Here is a 21,215-nt window from a genome sequence, read left to right on the forward strand (position 1 = left end):
AAAACATGCCCCGAATGAACAGGATATAAACAAAGCTGTAAGGAGGTAATTAACGGTAGACTTGACTCCCTCACTTGCTTCTCTGATAACAATCTGGCACTTGATCAGCAAGGTCTTTTATCTGTAAGGATTCAGTGGATTCTGCTGCATGGAACTATTTGGGGAGGGACAAAGACATGCTTTCATCTTGAAAAGGAAGTAGAACTACATCTCTGAAGGGTAAGGAAGAGTCGGAGCTGTAAAAAGACCTCCAGTGATTTCCCTGACAAAAGAGAGGTAAATGGAAAATAGGATGTCACTGAAAGTATAGGAGGCAGTTCTGGTGGGGAAAAAGGCATGGTGGTCCTCTACCAGACCACAGGTGTGACAATGACAACATGCTTTCTTTTTCTGCATTCTAAATCTTCCGCCAATGTCTTCTAATTGCCTTCTGTTAAAGTCAAAACTCTAAACTAACTTGCACTGTGGCTAAGTGCCGCCTGTCTCTCACTATTTAATAAGGGCTCAAAACCACACACTACAGGAAGGAGGCCGCGAGCCTGCAGCCCAAGATGACAGTGGCATCTAAGAATACTAGGGGCTGTGGGCACTACTTAAGAACACTAATGTAACTTTTTACAGGTGTCCACCACCCTCAGATTAAGTTGGTCCTCGTTAGGGTCTGCAGCAGCTTAGTGGCATGCCTAGAAGCACCACTCCTAAAGGCCCCAGGATGATTACAGGCATAATAAGTAGCTAGTAGCATAGTGTTCTTGTACTGTCCTCCAAACTCAGGTCACTCCATGGTCTGGTTGTTAGGAGGATTCCGAATAATACAGGGCTTTGGATTACCCATCTTACTTAGAATTCAGGAATATAGAATCCACAGCCTGGGGCTTCCAAACCAGAGCATAACTGCTCAATGATACCAGCTACCTTTGACAGGCTGTGTGCAATCCCATGAAGTATTAAAAATTCATATCCAGTACCATGACATCAGGGCTTTAGGGAAGAAGGGCATGAAGAAGCTGCTCTAGGAGCTAGTTTACAATGGAGGATTCTATCAGATCATGACATTCTAAGGCTACCACTGTAGGGACAATCAACCAGCTAGCAGAATGCAAATCCCTCTCTAGCCAGTACCCCCTCAGAGACAGGGTCTCACTATGTAAGCCAGCTAGTCTGAAACTCCCTATGTAGCCTTGCTACCTCTGTCTCCCAAGCACTGGGATTAAAGGCACATACTATCACACCTAGCAAGAATTCCATTTCTTTAAAAGTTTCTCTTAATTAGAATTAAATGGGTTATAATTAGTATCAGCTTAATTTTGCATTTTTTATTATTTTAAACACATTCAAATGAGGCCAAACCTTAAATTCTGGTTTTGTAGAAAATGTTTTGTTTTGTTTGTTTTTCAAGACAGGGTTTCTCAGTGTAGTCTTGGCTGTCTACCCACTTTGTAGACCAGGATGGCCTTGAATTCACAGCTATCTGCCTGTCTCTGCCTCCCTGAGTGCTGGGCTTATAGGTGTGCAACACCATGCCTGGCTGGAAATAATGATTCTTATAGGGGAAAAATGAACAGACAGTCCAAAAAGAAACATGCTAATACCACACATCCATCATCCACAAGGACAATCAAAGAACTCTCTTAGGGTTTTGAAAATATTTCCTGCTCACTGTTTGTAAATTATTTTCTTGTCTGTGTGACACATCTTTCAGTAACAACTCAGCTTTTTCTTGTCTATGTGGATATATTTCCATGGTTTGTACCAGAACAGACGGCCTTTTCCAGTACAGCTGCAGTGATCAAAACTGCATGAGGCTGCTTACAGGCAGGGCCTTCTAGATACACAACAGCCTCCTGCTGCTGCTCTGAATGTTGTGTGGGTGAGCACTAGATGACCCTTGGGGGTGGCACCAAAGTGCTTTTGTGATTATTCAGACTGCACAGGATTCAGCCAATGGAGGATAGAAATGGGACTCAGTACATAAAAAAGATAAGACTGACAAGAAGAGGGGATTTTAACCCATTTCCCAGGCTTTACGTTATTCAGTTGCTACTGTTAGGGCCCGTTAAGATCATTACCTGAGGTCCCTACGTGGACCTGGATATAATGCAACCCATTTAAACACCCTGTTCATCCACACTGGCCTTTTCCTGAGTAGGTTTAGGAGTGTCAGATAAGGAAACAAGGGCACCTAAAACATCGGAATGTGTACTGATAACCATGCGATTCTGTTCTGAGTCAGTAAAGATAAACGATGGTTTCATGTATATGAGTATATATATATACTCATAAAGTAGGTATAAGAATACTTTGTAAACTTCAAATCCTTAGATAAATGCAATGTCACTATTGATTTTCTTTCATTCTCAGCAACCCCAAAATCCTCCCAAAATTATATAAAGTTTTAAGAGTGGAAACTCAAGATAACACACTAGAGTCAGTGGGGAAACTTTTCTAAGTTTTGGAAGCATGCATAAATAGCTGCCCATAAATAACCTCATTAAGGACTTTACGCATCTAACCAAGACCCAAGCCACGCTCGTTCTTTACTAAGACACTTGCAAGTGTGCAATGGCCCTGAGCTCCCATAACAAGGAAATTTTCTTTTGTAAGAAAGTTGGAGTGTTTCTCAAGGATCTCAGAACTTTGGCTAAGCCAGTTTTATGTCACAAGCACGTGGGCTTAGCTGCAAATTTTTTCTTCTTTAGTGCTGATTTCAGATTGGAAAATGAGACCATTGCCAATGCCATGCCCCAAAGGAGAAACATCCAAGAAAACAAGACAAGCCCAAACAACTGTTAGATAAAAGTGTAGGTTACCTTTGGCACACTGAGAACTAGCTTGTCATGTTTCACAGAGAGAGCATCAGAAATAGGTAGGTGGGAAAACCCGCTGTTGGGTGAGGAACTAGGAAACCCAAAGCAAACGAGCTCTGGAGCCAGGCCACCTGGGCTCAAACCCAGGCCTAGCCTACACTAGCAATATGACCTAGGGTGTATCTCCATGCCTCCCCTTTAGTAACAGCAACAGCAGACTGTTGTCTTGCTGATTAAATAGGGTAACATGGGGAAGGTCCAACTCTACCATAAACATCTGCTAATTATCATTTATCACTAATTAAGACAGAAAAAAATCAGAACAAAAAGGACAGAGATAAGAAGCATCATAGCACAAGATACTGCAAATGACAAAAACCCTGTCCAGGTCTCCCTCCTATTTGAGTTCCTCAGCATTGTCGGTTATTTCTGTTGAGTAAATAAATGGACTAATGCCTGACTCCTCAAACAGTCACCGACTATAGATACGTTAGACTTATTTCTCCTGGGCCTGTCACAAAGTGCTGCTACTTGCTACTGCACACTGATATTAATCAATGTAATGAAAAAGAGCAAATCATTTCAAACTTTCTGCAAGGCTTTCAGAAGCCAGGAATTTGTTTTGGAGCAATGCTCCTGTTAGTGAGCATGTGTGAACACAGTCAGATCCCTGAAAGCACATTGTTATGTTGCCTGTGGAGGTGGAGTGTGACAAAGTATGGCAGCAGATACTGGACTAGGTCCTACGAGAGGGCTGCTCAGCCCACAGTGTGCAGATGCAATTGAGAGTGCTGACCTCTGGGTATCTGTGGGATAGGCAGAGCAATGACTGCTCAAAGAAAGTCTCTGGGATCACAGGCCTCTGGCAACCCCAGGAAGTGCAAGGGAGTGTGTGTGTGTGTGTGGGGGGGGTGGATTGAGGGCAGGATAAAAAAGTGGACAGTGTTTTCAGAGCAGCAGGAAGGTGGAGTGGGGAGGAATGTGAAGAGGAGAAACAATGTCCAGGAAGCTACTGTGCCTACTGCTCTGGAGGAGGGAGCCTGCAAGTTCAGGGTAAAATCAGAGACTGCTGCAAAGCTTTCAGGAGCTTTGGAAACCAGATACAGTTTCAGTGCAGTGGTGAGAAGGAGCTGGGCTGCAGTGTTTAAAGAAATGAATGGGACAGGGCTTGAAGTATGGGACTATGAACATAGAACGTTTTCTCAAAATCATCACAGACCACAAGACAGCTTTGGACGGGGGAGTGAACTTTTCTGTGGAGAGGCACTTGTGGTCTCTAATATCTCTTGTAAACACAAAGTGATCAATGAGTTAGACAAGAATATAGTAGGATCTCAGTAGTAAATAAATGGGGTGGTAGTGATGGGTGCTCACTAAACCAAATGAGACAAGAATATGAAGATGTCTATGTCTGGTTTAGAAGGAGGCGGAAAATAGATGCCAATGTCAATGGAGAAGATAGGGAAGAGCAGGCAAAAGCATCTAAGTCTCAGTGCCCTTTGTGTACTAACATGACTAAAGCAGCTGCTTAGGCGAGAGTCTAGATACTGCTGTCCCTACTTATCTTGAGGTCTGCCTTCCATGGTTTCAGGTACCTGTGGCCTGAAAGTACTACTTAGAAAATTCCAGGAAAAAACAATTCATAAGCTTTAATTTATATAGCATTTTGAGTAAAGAGATGAAATTTCATGTTGCCCCAGTATCCAGCTCAAAACATGACCCATCTCTTTGCTTAGCCAATCCTCAGTGCATATGCCACCCGCCTGGAAGGTACTTAGCTATCTCACTTATTAGACTGCCTGCTGCAGAGAAAGTGATTGGGCTCAAGCCACATTTTACTGAGTAATGGCCCAGCACCAACGAGCGGTCACAACATCAACATGCTCTAAGTGAAAAAGCGAAAGCTATCCGTTAGAAAGAGACAAACTGGGTTTCAAACCTTACATTTACAGTTAAGATAAGTTTCCTATCCATGCAACTGGACCAGGGAGTGGGGGATTCATGCAGGTTTTGACATTGTGCATCAAATCCAAAGTTATATCTTCAGTGTACATGTCTGCATTTATGGAAACAAATACAGTGCAGGATTCAATACTAACTGTGGTTTCAGGCATCTCCTGGGGGTCTAGGAATATATCCCTAAAAATGACAGGAGACTACAGTAGTAAAGTAAGAGTCAAAGCCCAAAGAGAGGGAGAAAAGAAAGAAGAGAGGGAAAGAGGGAGGAAAAAAGGGAGGGAGGGAGGGAGGGAAAGAGAGTATGTGCAGGAGAGATGGCCAACATCAGCCAGGGGCCAGAGAAAGATAACCAAAACACACTTACCATACTACTACATCTCATATTTACTTGCTGCTCTGTTTCCTAGCTCATACTTTCTGTGTGAGGGTGGAAAAGGAAAAATTTTGATAAAAAAATGTTCCCTTACATGGGTAACTGAGTGCACATTAGTTAGTACAGGGCTTGGTGTTTTGCAGCCCTTCAAGTTAGCATGAAAATATCCACGAGCACCTTGGCAAATTTTTTAAGGAAGTACTTAAGACCAGGAAAACAAAACCTTCATATGGAAAAAAAATTATTAAAGTATTCTTAAATGTGTAGTGCTAGTGAATTAAAAAGTGTAGCCTCTGGGGCAAATAATATTCTTTTCTAAAGTTAACAGATTTGTGATCAGTGGTTTCTCCTGTTAAAACTGCAAACCATTGTCTCTCCATTTCCTGGGTCACTCTTAGTTCAAGTAGAAGCAATGCTCTAAGGTCACTTCTGAGTTATAAATGTAGAGCTATCCTAGCTCCTTGGCCTTACTGGGTCCCACTGCTGCAGAGTGGGAGGCTTCATTTTGTTCTTGCTTGAGATCATGGTGTATTCCTTCTAGAAGTCCCCAAAATGACAGCCTGAATTTCCCTGAGATATTTTCCTGTCCTGCTACTTGGGAAACCCTGCTGGATTTCTGCAAGTCACTAGCCTCAGTCCTTAGGGCATATATCATATAGCAAAATGATTAATGTACACACGATGTCAGGGATAGAAGCCTGCACTTTATCTCACTGGCCCTACAGCAAACTCTAAGACTCCTTTCTTCCCAGCTTACCCACAACTCAACACAAGCTAGATACACAACAAATGTTTAGCAAGTAGTTGGCTAAACAATCAACTGATTGGATTCTAGCTTTTCAAGCAGATGACATCAGTAGGCCATGGATTATCATCATTGTCAGAATTTTCACCTAAGAATGAGACTGTTTGCAGATCTAATCACTTGTTCTAACATGACCTGAACTGGCCTGTTGAAGTAACAGATAACACTGAAGAAAAGCTGGTCCCTACAAGTTTTGTTTTTCTAGCTTGCTTTGTCAATGCATTCCATAAGAGGTGAACTCCTCATTCCTCTTGCTCAAAAACATACTTGGAAAAAAAGTTTTAAAGAGATCTGGCACCCCACACTGAGTTGGCCAGGCCCTGCTCTAGGGACTAAGAGAGAAAAATCAATGAATGTTCCCCCCCTTTTAAATGCCAGAATTTAGAAGGTGGCACACAACATTGAAAACATGGTTTTATCCCACATACTCAACTTCAACTGGTCCTGGGTAGAATCTGGAAACTGGGAAGAGCATGAACACAGTTCCCAAAAGAGCTACTTGGGGAGAAGGAGGTAAGGCAGGGAGGGTATCACAGTATCAGCAAGCCTCCTCATCTCTGCTCCCAGGCCTCCAGACTGCTGTCACTCGAGTCTCAGAGTGTTATTTCACATGTACATCTCTGCATCACAATTAGCTCAGCGAGCCAACCCTGACAGAGAGAGGAGTGGGCGCCAGTCTGGCTTAAAGACAAAAAGGAAACGGAGTTGCTGAAAACTCCCTGAGCAGAAGTGAACCTCTGTACTTTGCCATCTTGTCCAAAACCTGATCTGGGGTCTACAGTTTAGTCACACCAGCAAAACCAAAGGGAGAGAGTTCTAGACTGATGGGGCAATAGGTTCCTTGTTAACCCAACTGTCAGCAGATTAGGATGCAGGCAGTCTTTGTCCCCAAGGCTCTGTGAGATTCAGTGATAACCACAGGAGGGCCAGGGAAAAGAAATTCTTCATTTGCAGTTCCAAGAAGACCCAATTTTCTGGTGTTCCTGCAAGCAGTGGGCAAGACTTAGGGACTCCAGTTACTCTCCCAAGGCATCTAAGACCCTTTGAGAACTAGGACAACGAACAGTTATTTATTCCAGTCATTTCAAAAAAGCCACCTCTTAACTTCTCAAGACTCAAATCTTCCTTGTATTTGTCTGAAAACAAATGCAACTTAAGCCAGCATCTGGAATGGAAGAAAATACAGAAACCAGAAAGAAAGATAATTAAATCAATAAGGAATGCTTTTCAAACATAACACACAGGCAAAAAGAGTGTTTTCAGAACCATGCTGAACAACGTTACAGAAGTTACTTAGTGGATTGATTTTTAGAGGGCATCATTTAGGAGTAGACTACCACAACCTTTTGGGCCATGCCAAGATGCTCCCCAGTTCTTTCTCTTATAAGACTGAGAAGCCTATAAAAACGTACAAATAGGTGTGAGACATTCAGAAGAAGGCTCATCATTTCACTTACCACCACTTAGGAACTGTGGCTAAGATATTTGGTGTTCTGAAATAAGACATCCCAAACAGATGCCTTAACAGTCATCCTGCTCAACCTCAGATGCACCACAGAGAGCCTTTGGGAAATATGGCCAACATATGATCAGTTTTCCTCAAACACTTTCATTGCTGGGCAAGCCAGTATGAGGAAGTCTACTCATGCCTTTGACGGAGAACACTGCCTTTCACAAAACTCTTCTTTGTCTTAAGAGTTGCCGTCTCTCGTACTTTCCCACTGGGAGGGAAAATGACAAATGATGTGCCTTCTGCCATATGGCAGCCTCTCCAGTACGTAAAGAGCCTTACCACGTTGCCTCTACCCAGTCTTCCCCAGTCTAACTGCTTCCGGATGTCGCACTTCCTTCACATGGTGGTTACTGCCCCAGATAAATATTAGCCTACCAATGACCCTCTCAAAATGGAACCTCAGAACAGAACAATAAACGGAATAATGTGGGCCTAACCTGACCCAAGGAGTTCAGGAGGACGATAGCAAAGCTCTGCTCTCTGAGAGCATCAGTGCATCACACTGCTCCAATATTCACTGAAACTATTCCCTAAGATGTTCTCACATACAATGGCGGGAAAACAGACATACTACATTTTATACGGATATAATTTTAATTAAAAAAAATCTAAACATGGTACATATATCTAGTCTCAAGCCACCAATACAGTTTTCTAAGGTTATCTGGGATATATATTTAAAAAGTACTTATCCTTTTACTATAAGGGTCCCAAGGATTGAACTCAGGTCATCTGTTAGGCTTGGTGACAAAGACCTTTACCTGAGGAGTTAATTTGCTAGTCTATTTTTAATCATGGACTATACCACACATACATAAACAAACAACAAAAAAAGAGTACAGGGACTAATATAACAGTCAACCATTTGCCTAGTGCCAGCATTAAAAAAGAAAATACACATCACAAATAAAAATTAAGCTCCGAGTTCATGGCTCTACAATTGCCCCCATTCCCCAAGCCACACTGAGGTAACGGGTGTGAGCCTGAATTTGTATTTGGTACTCTCATCCCTAAAGACCTTGCATTTTCAGTCCGTTCCCTATGTTGTGCACATATTTTCTAAGTCACAGTTGAGCCTGTTTTCACTTAAGTAAGGCAAGCGCTGACTGTAGCTGCACATCCCCAGCCTAGAAACACCATCAGGCAATGAGGTGACTCACACATGACTTACTCTTAGGGAATCCTGGCTGTTCTCAGCAAATAAAGCACAGAGCACTTATGAGTGACACATTTAACGAGTCAGCTAGAATCACTGATATCAATACAACTATGTGGTCATTGAAAAATATGCTTTCCCCTTGCTTTTGAAGAGTCCTTTGAAGGCTCCTGGCACAACATTTCCATGTCTCATGGCCACCAAATTGCTGGTATGATTCTGAGCTGACTTTTGAACTGAGTCCGACAGCTATTGAGTCCCAGGACATGCTCTCACTCACAGAACACAGTGCACTCTCCCTAGAACCCCACCTTCATCTGGCTTCAGGGTTTTCCTTTCCATTTACTGGCACAGACATGCCAAAACAAGTGCTAAAAAGATGCTTGCTCTTTCACAGTCTGAATGTCCTCAATCCAAGAAATGACAACTGTCTGAGGTGATGCACTTATGCTGACAAGTGCCACACACTTTACATGTGTACTGAAAAGAGACACTGCTACCCTGAAAATCAAGTACGTACAGTTATTATAGACCAATTTTTAATTGTTTTTTCTCTGAGACAAGAGAGACAAAGTATCTCTATGTAGTCCTGGCTATCCTGGAACTTTCTATGTAGACCGGATTGGCCTCAAACTAACAAGAGAGTCTCCTGCCTCTGCCTAACAAGTTATAGGATTAAAGACGTGGTGCCGCCATGTCCAGCCTTAAAAGTATCTTTTTCTATTCTTCTCCTATCATAGACTATTAACCTCTTCCTCTCTCTAGAAACCCTTAACACATAACCCCAGGAGCACTACAGTAAGCAGGACATTTTAACCCCATTACACTGAGGCTCTCTAGTCTTGTCATGTTAGTATGGAGGGCTCCCCTTTACATGTCTGGCTTCATTATAGCTGTATGAGTTTCAACAGAAAAACAGTACCTTGCTTCTTCTTCTATCCTTATCTATTTAGGCTTCTCTCCTATGTCTCTATATCCTATAGCAGGGTACTACAAGGCAGACTTTTACAGGGTTCTGTAAAGGACAGCAAGAGAGGAGTTTGTAATCCAGGAAGATCAAGGCTCATGAAGCCAGAGAGGACCAAGATAACATTCAGTCCAAGAGATCAACTTGATTGAAACTTGTTTGAAAAGAAAACAGTCAGAAGTGAATCAGAATATAAGCAAATGTCAAAGAACATATTAGAACAGAGGACTCCTCAAAGCCCAGGTAAAACATGGAACCCTGCTGAGGCTCCTTTCTATATAGACCATGACCTGTGGCTCCAATAATACAGGACCGGAAGTCCTTAAGTACTTCAGAGATACACAGATCTGCTCACACCCAAAGTTTTGACTTCAAGCTAGTTTCATTTTTACATTACTCAATTTAACTCGGTGCCCAAATTTTGACTAGGTAGGGCAAAGTACCATAAGACAACATGGTTGTAGTTTCTCAGCATGGAAGGAGATTGCAGGTTAAGCTGAGGAGCAAACACTGAGTATTACAGTACAGTACAATAGTGAGGAATGACAAGGAAAGAGTGCTCTGCTATCAGAGCTGAGGACACAAGAGAGGGAGCAGGTGAAGACTTCTACGATGGAGTGCTGGAGCCACTCTGCTTGCCTCTTTTGTCTCTAGAAAGGAAATATTGCCCTCTACTTATCTAAAAGGATTCTGGGAGTCAGAGCAGGTACAAATAATACATATGGATATATGGCATGTACTTCAGCTGGAAGTCCTGAGTTCAATCCCAAGCAAGGCATAACTTTGGCATACTGGCACATGCCTATTATTTGGGTGCTTGGGAAATAGAGGCAAGAGGATCAGAAGTTCAAGGTCATCTCTGGCTACCCACTGAGTTCAAGAAAGTCTGGGCAGAATGAGAACCCATCTCAAAACAATAAAATAAAATAAAATCAAAAACAAACAACAAACAAAAAACCAAAAGCAATGTAATGTATAGACTAAAGGAGAGATCCTGGCACAAGACTCTCAAATGAAATAGAAACAAACACATTACTACTTCCTGTAAGAGCCACAATAGCCCAGCATAGAAGAAAAGCTGCTTTGCTTTATAACCTGGAGAAGGCGCAACAGGATCATCTGTGTTTTGAATTCAAGGGAAACAAGACCAGAGTCAATATTATTTCCCAAAGCTTACTAGGACCAACTCTTAAATTTTTCTATTTCCACCTTCCTCTTTAATAAGACTGGTGTAATACTAAGGTTCCATGAAAGATTTTTTTTTTAAAGATTTATTTATTCATTAATTATGTATACAGTATTCTGCCTGCATGGGTGCCACGCAGGCCAGAAGAGGGTACCAGATTTCATTATAGATGTTTTTTTGTTTGTTTGTTTGTTTGTTTGTTTGTTTGTTTGTGGTTGCTGGGAATTGAACTCAGACCTTTTGGAAGAACTGTCAGTGCTCTTAACCTCTGAGCCATCTCTCCAGCCCTCCATGAGAGATTTTTAAATACATGAACATGCACTTCCCTATTCTTTGACTGTTGACTAGATTTTCATATCTCAATGTAAAATGTCCCCCACATAAGTCTCTATGCATGATTTCTACAGGTACATATTTGTTCGTTGTGTTTAGTATTTGTCAGAGAAAACAAGCAAGCAGATTTCACTTAAAAAAAATAAGAAAAATGAGTAAACTGATTTCAGAAGATAGGTACTGAAATTAACTTAAAATAAGCTGGGAGAAGGGGCTGCTGAGGGAGAGAGGGGTATTTTACAAGTGGTCCCCTGAAGAGTGAAGTGCAGCGAGGAGATTTCCCCCAGTCAGTGAGGTGCTGAGCTCCCAGGTTTGTAGCAGAAGGAGGCATTTACCCCACAGTGAGTGCACATTAGACCAGCACAGAAAAAAAATGCTCTGAACAAGTGTCACAACTAGAAGTAGCAGGGCACACATAGAATCAGGTCTCTTTAGTCCAGGCCTTTGCTCTGTCCAAGACTCCACAGTCATGGTTCTAGGATGCTATTAGGTGGTTTCCTATAATTTCTCAGTGGAAGCTTGAAACTTGCCTGTGAAAGGGAACTGAAAGGACTCCTGTGTTCCACACAGCTAGCTGAAAGAAGAGGCAGGGTTATTACATACACCTGGAGAAGGAGGAAGGCTTAGCTCATCCCGGTGGGCGCAGTCTTTCTTTGGAGGGAGCAATGTTTAGGCTCAGGCTCACAAGGGTGGTGGTGAGCACTGTGAACATTTTCTGCAAACACTATCACCATCCCCATGACGGCAAGAGGAAGGCTTTGCCATCGCTGAGCCTCACGCAGGTACAGTTTGCCATTCCCATGGGTCTGAGGTACTGGTGTCATTGATATGGTGATGCCTATGTCAACAACACACACTCACTAAGGATTTCACTGCTCTCTATAATCTGGTTTCAGAGTAACATATAAACATATAATGTATTACTATATATTCTATATTACGGTAATCTTTGAATATCTCTCAATACAGCATAAACTCAGATTATATATATGTGTGTAGGTCCAGTTGGAAGGATATTTTCAATGCAGCAACTTCCTGTTTCTAGGAACAAGAGCTAACAGGATGTTTAGTAAAAGCCTCTGCAAAGTGAATGCTCTCAACACTGACGATGAGGGTCCGCAGCATGTCTTGGTTTGTAATCATACTGACTCTCTGCTTGTACCTTTCCCCTTGTATCAACTTTCTGAAATCATTACTTAGCCATCGTCCCCTCCCCCTTATACACAAGTGTTCATAAAAGAAAACACTTTTAAGGCTCTTGAAAGTAAAATCTACCACCCAAATTTCTAAAATGAATCACCAAGTGCTGGATGAGGTAGACTGTAACTCTGCATCAGGAAACAAAAACCAGTCTAAGTGAGTCATCTCTGTGATCAAAGATAACACAGCCACAGCTCCAGGCTTGGTGGCAAACACATGGCCGCAGCAAACACATGGCCACAGCGATCACACGTCAGAATCTGTGTTTAATGCTTTCTCACATGGAAATGCGTAAGTCAACTATGTGAGACCAGGAAGCGGAACCCGAGTGTCACACAAATAATAAACACACTCTCTCAAGTTTGTGTTCTTATACTGCTTCGCCAAGTCCACTTCAATATTTGGTAGATACATTAAAGGCACCAATTAGTCAAGAAGAAGTAGGATAAAAGCTGTTAATAATATGAGAGCTGCTAAATGCGTTTTAGAGGCTGCACATTAAGGTACTTAAAATTCAAGAGTGATCAGAAGGGGACAGACACCTCAAAAGAGGTAACAGAGCCTTTGGTGACATGTTATATAGCAGGGTCACCTGTACCTGGTATGTGTCTACATGGACTTTGGATCTTTCAAGCACCCCAAGTTTGAAAGAGAAGGTTAAGTGGGACCATGGGCTATGTGGCACTGTCACAGGTGTGCCAGGTCCTGGATGCTCTGACTCCTCCAGGGTGAGAAGCCAGATGTCCTGATCTTTTAAACCACAGGACAGGGAATACATGCTAGGATCAAGCCTGCACATCAAACCTGCGTTGGCTGGCCCAATACCATACAATGCAAATCATAGGTGGTGTTTTCTAAAGGGTTATCTCCGATCAACACCACACAGCCACCTGCAGGTCTCCAAGAAAAACACTACCAACACGGTAGTTCTAGTTCCCACACCCACTGGATTAGCACCTTCCTCCAAATCACTGAAGACCAGTCAGGAATCATGGCAGAAAGTTTTACCAACCTGCTTTCACACAATGGCTCCCTAAGATAATATACTGACTATAATTTTCCAAATAAGAACAAGATAAAGCATTCTCCTCGAGTTCCCCACAACACGACACTACCTGATAATGAAAGGCACAAAAGGGGCCAAGCTGAGTGCAGATGATGTGCCATCCATCGGAGACGGGTAGAGTCTCTCCAGCACCAGGAGTAAGAGGAACATGCTGGGGTGGCGGTCAGGCTCCCCTGGTTCACTGAAAGGAAGTTACCACAGGTAAAGTATTTCACTGAAGAAGCCAGGCACTGCTTTCAAACACATTTTGTCACTTTTTTCTCCTTCACTTTAATGTGCTCAAGGAGAAGTCTCTGGCAAAGCAAGGCTTCTGCAACAATCTTCCTCTACAGCCAGTCAGTCTCAAGTAGACTGTGCTATCCAGGGCAGGAAATATGAAGCTTTCCAGGTATGGTGGATTTGAGAAAGCAAGAATAGGCCATTACTCACCAGAACCAGAAAATCCTACCTGCCAAACTAGGAATTAAAGAAAATGTATCATGACAAAAGTAAATTTCATTGATCTGATTACATCTTCCCATTACAGTTTATATGCATTTACACCAATACAAAGTCTGATGAAAAGAAAAAAAAAATAAAATAAAGGTGTATGTTCTAAGATATCCATAGTGAAAATTCTACTGACAGCTATAGAGTAAGAGTGAAAGGAAATGAGAGCATTTCTCTCCACCCCAGGGAGACGCAAAGCCCTTTATAATGACTCTGCTGTATGCTTCCAAAATTCTTGGTTATTTTTATTCAGGTAGACCAACATTTGATCACAGGTGACCAGATTAGTTAGCCAACTGCTGCAATTTCACAGTGTGAAGCTGCAGCAGCCAGTAATACAAAATAATAAGAACCCATTAAATAAATTTAGTATGTTAACAGATTTTAAAAAATAAGGGGAGGAAATAATTTGTGTGTGTATGTGTAGGCAAGTGGTCAACCTTGGATGTCAATCCTCAGAAACTGCCTAGTCCTTTTAAAACATAAATTAAAAAAAAATATTATTATTGTGCATATGATGGAGAGGAGATACACGTGCCATGACATACATGTGGAGGGCAGAGGACAACTGCTGAGTTGGTATTCTCCTTCCACTTTCAGGTGGGTTTGAGGCATAAAAGACAGGTCATCAGGCTCCAGCCATCTTGCCAACCCTACCTTGTCTTTTGAGATAGGATCTCTCAATGGGACCTGGAGCTCACCCAAGAGGTTAGGTTGGAGAGCTAGCAAGCCCTATGGTCCTCTATGTCTGCATCCCCAGGACTAGAATTACAAGTGCACACACCACTACAACAAGCTTTTTATATGGGTATTGGTGACTGAACATAGCTTTTCAGGCTTGCAGGGCAAGCATTTTATTAAAAAGTAAATTTCCTTTTTCATCCCCCTGAGAAAGGATTTCTGTGTAGTCTTGGCTATTCTGGTACTTGCTCTGCAGACCAGACTGGCCTTGGAATCAGCAGTCCACCTGCCTTTGCCTCCTGAGTGCTAGGATTAAAGGCATAAAATTCTGATGTGCACCTGTCTGTGTGCATGTGTAAATAACCATGAAGACCACAACAGGCTATCAGATTACCAGGGACTGGAATGACAGGCAGTTGTGAGCTGTCTTGACATGGATGTGGGAACAGAACCCTGAGTTCTGAAAGAGCAGCAAGTGCTCTTAATCACTGAGCCATGTCTGCAGGTGATCTGATGACCTCTTCTGGCCTCCATGGGCACCCATGTGCACGCTTATACTAACATGCAGACAGATATAAACAAAATTAAAACTTAAAAAATGGTGTTTATTAGGCTATATTAAGTATTCATAGGATAGTTTCATATGAAATTTCTCAACCTCTTTCATGCCTTCCTACCTTCTATTTCCATGACTTTTTTTTAGGTGACCCATGAATTTCTTTATAGTTGTTTAGGGAAGCATGGGTGAAAGGCTCCTTACAGAATCATGGGAACCTTACCAGTAGATCCTGATGGAAGATAAATGGAGCCTCATGAGCCCCTTCACCTTGCTTGATGTTTGGTTTTTCTTTTTTGAGGCTGGGTCTCTCTCTCTCTCTCTCTCTCTCTCTCTCTCTCTCTTGTGTGTGTGTGTGTGTGTGTGTGCGTGTGCGTGTGTGTGTGTGCATGCACACTTGTGGAAGTCAGAGGACTTTTCAAGAGCTGGCTCTCTACTTCCACAAGAGGTCTTGGCAATCAAGCTCAGGCTGCTGGGATCCGCAGTGAGTGCCTCACCCCACTGAGTAATCTCATCTACTCCAGTGTTTGTTTTTAATTTTATCATCTTATTTTATGTGTACAGGTGTGTACCGTGAGCGCACATCTTTGGGCAGCATTGTAACTGGTGCTTACACAGGACAGAGGAAAGAGTGCTCCCTGGAACTGGACTTACAGTGCTCTTGGCTGCCGGGCCATCACTCTACCACCCCTCCTCCCCCAGTCCTTATTTTCTAGAGAAGGGTCTGGTTATGTAACCCAGGCTGGCCGTAGACTGGGGGCAATCCTCCCTCCATCCTCTGAGGCTGGGATTACGAGCATGAGCCACCCTGTACAGTCTAAAATCCTGAGTAATAAGATACTCCCCATTGTGACTACACTTCATCCAGTGTATTCTCGCCTTACCTGTCCACTGTATTGGCTACAGTTTCCAACTGTCTGAGAAGAAAGGGATACAGTTCTGGGAAACGAGAGAAAAACTCTCTTCCTGTCATTCTGTGGAGGGAGAAATAAAAGAGAAATTATTACCTTTTATAAGCTCTGATTTGATAAGAAAGCCCTGGCCTTCCCCTTTTAAAGGAAAAGAGCTAGTTAATGAAATAGTTGAAAAGAAAAGCTACATCTTACATTTAACAGTCAACACAAATGATGCCTAGTTGAATGTGCTTTTGATGCATGGGCTTATCTCCATAATTAAGATGACATACATTTACAGATACTTGATAGTAACTTCAGTCAGGGAAGAGATATGGACTGTGAACACGACGGGTTTGCATAACTCATTTGAGCTATGAGGTCAGTCAACAACTGATGGACTGACTCAACTTCAGTGATAAGGACAGGCCTAGAATAAGGTTTCCCAACCTGGGCATCATGTAACTGTGGACCAAGTAATCCTTTAGGGTAGAGGATGCTCTCTTTGCTCCAGGATGGTTGGCAGCAGGTATCTACCCACTAGATGCCAGTAGCACAGTATCCTTCTCTCTAATTGTGATGATGACAGTGCCTCCAAACATTGCCAAATGTATATGGCAAAATGTGATGATAAATGGCTAAGAACCAGTGCTTTGGGAATGGACCTGGCGAGGGAGCTTCTATTGGGATCATGCCAGCTTACACTTATAGGGAAGATTACCCTTTCTATATTCATAGAAACTACTCTTTTGTTGTTGTTTGTTTGTTTTTCAAGACTGGGTTTCTCTGTGTGTAGCTCTGGTTGTCCTGATATTCACTCTGTAGACCAGGCTGGACTTGAACTCACAGATATCTGCCTGCCTCTGCCTTCCTAGTGCTGGGATTAAAGGCATGCGCCACCACTGCCCAACTATTGAAAGTACTCTTGACCTTAGAGAAGGTGCTAAAAATAGTTGTCAAATTGCAAAGTAGGCCAAAAAGCTCAAACTTAAGAAAGCATTTAGGAAAAAAACCCTGCTTATTAAAGAACGTAAAGGCCTAACTATTAAAGAAATACTCATAACCTGATCACTGCTTCAACTCTAGACATAACTATTAATGAAGACTCATGTCACAGTTTGTTAAGCAGCAGCATTTCCACGGGCAGCAAACTGCTCAGATCTATGCTGCCAGTCAGCCCACACATACATGCAGATCAACTGCTGTCAGGACTCATGATTTCCCATGAAGCTCCTTTCCTAGACAGCCTCTGCCTCCCCAAGCAACCACTGATTGATTTCTGTTACCACACTTTAGTTTAGTCTATTTTAAACTTTCACAAAAACTTTTCTAGTTTTTTGTCTTGCTTTTCTCACTTGGCATAAAGTTGTTGAGACTTGTCCACAATACTGGCTACAGCAGCAGTGTGAATCTTTTTCTCCTGAGTAGAATTCCACTGTATGAATACAGAAGTTTGTAATTCATTCTGTTGCCAGACATGGGTACCTTTCATGTGGAAGAGGGGAGTTCTGAATAAAATTGCTAACCTGACACCCTCAAAAAAGATTTTTTTTGCTCACATTTTTCATTTCTCTTGGGCTAATGTCTGAGAATAAATGATATGAAATCTGCATACTCTTTAGGAAACCTGTAGCTTTCCAAACAACTCTATGCCACGACTTCATACTGCAGTAACATAAAGTAAAGGTTCTGGTGGGCCTCCACCGTATCCATGGCTTGCAGTGGCTTTTATCTTCTCTCCATTTTAGACAACCTTTGATATCTGTGATTTTTGAGTTACACACCCTTGATGGATGAATGGTGCTGAGCAATCTTTCTATGCTTTAGCCAATGTGTGACCTCCTATTCAAATAGTTTTACCCATTTTACATACAGGTTGTGTTTTTCCCTACACACATACACACACACACACACACACACACCATATACGATTTCCTATTCTGAGTCAACTTACTTTCTTAATGTCTTTAGATAAGACAATTTTTAAATATTTGATTAAGTCCAATAATTTATCAGTTTTCCTTTCTGTGCTCCATGTATCCTACAACCTAAGAAATTTCTGCCCTCCTTAGAGTAACAAAAAAAAATTTTTTTGAAAGACTTATGGTTCAGCCTTTCACACTAAAGTCTATGATCCAGATCCATCTCAGCATTTAGGGCTTGCTGTCTCTCCTTTCCCTCTTATTCCCCTTCCCCATTTTCTTTCTTTTTCCTTTCTTTATATCCTCCCATTATATGGGTCCCAGGGATTGAACTTAGGTCTTTAGGCTTGGCAGCAAGAACCTTTACCCACTGAGGCATCTAACCTGCCTTATCACATTTATAATAAGATGCTTCTTTATTTTATTTTTATTTTATTATTAGTTACATTTTATTAACTCTGTATCCCACTACCTCAATAAGATGCTTCTTAAATAGAAAGATGTAGATGCACTTTGCACAAAGGTTAAAACATAATAATGCTACAAAGATTAAAGTCCCAGTGTATACAAATGCAATATAATTCTAAGAAAACTCTGTGTCCCTGTCTATCTGTCTGTCTCTATTTTGTCCCGTACTACCCCTCAACCACCATGGTGGGTTTAAGTGATGAGACAGATTCTAAAATGTATATGATATACCACAGGCTAAGAGTAAAGAGCAAGGTTGAGAACTCATCCAATCAGGTTTCAAGATATATCAGAGTAACTTATCTACACAGCAAATTCAAGACCATCTTGGGCTACACATGACCCTTCCATAAACAAAAATGAATCCCAGAAGACCAAATAAGTAAGTAAACAAACAAATAAATAATGATATGATAATTGATACTAAGGTTAAAAACTGAATCTTACCCTTCTGATATATACAAAATTAAATTCTACTGTATCTAAGGCCTAAAAACAGTCATAAAGAAATAGACAAAATAAGAAAAACATTAAGTTTTTACTGTCTTAGTCTGGATTACTACTGCTGTGATAAAACACCATGACCAAAGCAAGCTGAGGAAGAAAAGGTTTATTTGACTTATACTTGCACATCATGGTTCACCAATGAAAATTAGGACAGGAACTCAAACAGGGCAGGAACCTGGAGGCAGGAGCTGATGCAGAGGCCATGGAGGGGTGCTGCTTACTAGATAGCTCACATGCCTTTTTCAGTCTATTCAGTCTAACTCAGGACCATCAGCCTAGGGATGGCACCATCCACGATCCTCACTGATCACTAATTAATAAAATGCCTTACAGCTGGATTTTAAAAAGCTATTTTCTCAATTGAGGTTCCCTCCTTTCAGATGATTCTAGGTTGTGTCAAGTTGACATAAACTAACCAGGACACTGACCTATGTTGAAAATTTGAGATTTTGTTCTGACCATTGCTGGCATGATGCTTCAGGCAGCTTAGGTGCTACAACTACTGTGTACCTAAGCCCTGGGGTTACTAGACGATTCAAAGTTAATTCTGTTCAATAATCTGAAAGCTCTAGTGGTTAAGATGATGTCCACTTGTTAGATGCTGCTGCTTACTTTTCCTAAATAAAGCAGCCATAAAGGAAAAAGTGGAAGCGTTCTATAAGAATGACTTGTTCCTCTTCCACATAGCCCTTCAAGATGAACAGTCCTCTTCAAATTGGGTGTGAAAGGAGGAAAGTGAAGTTATAGCTACTGAAATAAGACAAATGATGATGCGGTGGCAGCAGCAGAACAACTTTATCACACCTGGAAGAAGAGCGGCTGGCAGCCTGGGAAGTGGAAAAAAGGGAAGAAAGTGACTATACAACTTTCCTCACAAAGGAAGATGCTTCATGTGACTCCTACAACTTGTGACCCGATTAAACCTAATAATGGTCGTGTCTCTTCTCCCTAGGAGAAGATTCCTTAAACACAACCTGATAGCCTTGTTAAAACACCTGTAAAAGGGTGGCTGGAGAGATGACTCAGTAGTTAAGAGCACTGACTGCTCACCCAGAGGCACAGGTTCAATTTCCTGCACCCACATGGCAACTCACAACTATCTGCAACTCTAGTTCCAGGACACATGACACCCTCACACAGATACACATGCAGGGAAAACACCAAATGCACATAAAGTAAAATAAAAGTAAGTAACAAAGATAAAACATTAAAAAAGTCTATAAAAGCCAAATGCAATGGACCTGGCTCTTGCACTTTACCTAACTCTGCAAACCACATCCTGACAGCTCAGGGCATCTTCCCTTTCTCTGTAGCCCTGAGGAGTTACTGTATGCAGCTGGTGGTGTGGGCAAAAGAGGCCAGGCAACGACTCCCCACTCTCTCTAAAATAAAGCCTGCGATCAATGACTCGACAGAATCATGACCTTTAAGGTTTATCAGCTGAGTTTTCGGCTTTGCTGGAGGCAATGTCAACACAGACTCCTCAACTGACATACAATAGAGCTCTCCTAAAACTACAGACAAATGCTTTATTTACTTAATACTACACAATGCATACCCTTGGGATTATACTTACTTCTGAGCAAACGCAAACAGACATTAACTTGCCTCCTTCCTCAAAAGTGATGTTCTGAATAGCACCAGTGGATTTTGTAATCCTCTGAAGACCAGCCAAGAAGATCTATCTGAGATAGGCTACATTTGGTTAGTCACAGAAACTTCCTATGAATAAGTGACCCAACTTTGTAAACCCTGCAGTCAATTACTTCTACTGTGAGAAAAATCACATGGTTTAAAATATTTCACACAGTTCTACCTGGGGTAATCACCAACATGAAGGTCACTTAGGTTTACTCTAAGACCCATATGCATAGAAAGCTTTGATCTGTGGGTTAAGATAAAGTCTGTATAATCATATATACTCTGGATGAATGCCCAAAGCTAGATGAACAGGTAATCTAGAAAATCATGGAACCTTTTGGTTTGCACCATGTGTGGTGAATATTAAATCTCAGGTGCTCAGGTCTGCAGCTAATGTTAATACTGAAGGTTGTATCCATTTCATTGACAGCTATTTAAATTAATTAAATAATGTATTAGACAAAATGAATGAATGTAGTCCTAATCTGTCAGTCAGATTAATGAAAAGACCTGACAACATGGCAATCTCATGGGACTGGGGTTGCAGCTCATATGTAGAGTAAGAACTATTAGAGTAAACTATCCATGAAGCTCTGGATTTGATACCCAGAACCACATAAAACTGCATGTATTGGTGCATGCCTATAATCCCAGTACTCTGCAGAAGGATTAGAATTTCAGGGCTATGGTTGG

The 21,215-nt window shown here is 41.8% G+C and overlaps 1 protein-coding gene across 1 annotated transcript in view; it reads right to left on the bottom strand.

Moving 5' to 3' along the window:
- The window catches only part of Thada (THADA armadillo repeat containing), a 296,591-nt gene that overhangs the window by 152,114 nt on the left and 123,262 nt on the right, over positions 1-21,215 (bottom strand). The window contains exons 27-28 of the mRNA XM_055619015.1: positions 15,976-16,065; positions 13,415-13,546 (exon numbers count right to left, since the gene is read on the bottom strand). Coding sequence (XP_055474990.1) covers positions 13,415-13,546; positions 15,976-16,065 — 222 coding nt within the window. The remainder of the gene's footprint in view (positions 1-13,414; positions 13,547-15,975; positions 16,066-21,215) is intronic.

This window comes from Psammomys obesus, unplaced genomic scaffold (genome assembly GCF_907164565.1).
Source record: "Psammomys obesus unplaced genomic scaffold, mPsaObe1.curated_primary_1811, whole genome shotgun sequence".
In the NCBI taxonomy this organism is placed as follows: domain Eukaryota; kingdom Metazoa; phylum Chordata; class Mammalia; order Rodentia; family Muridae; genus Psammomys; species Psammomys obesus.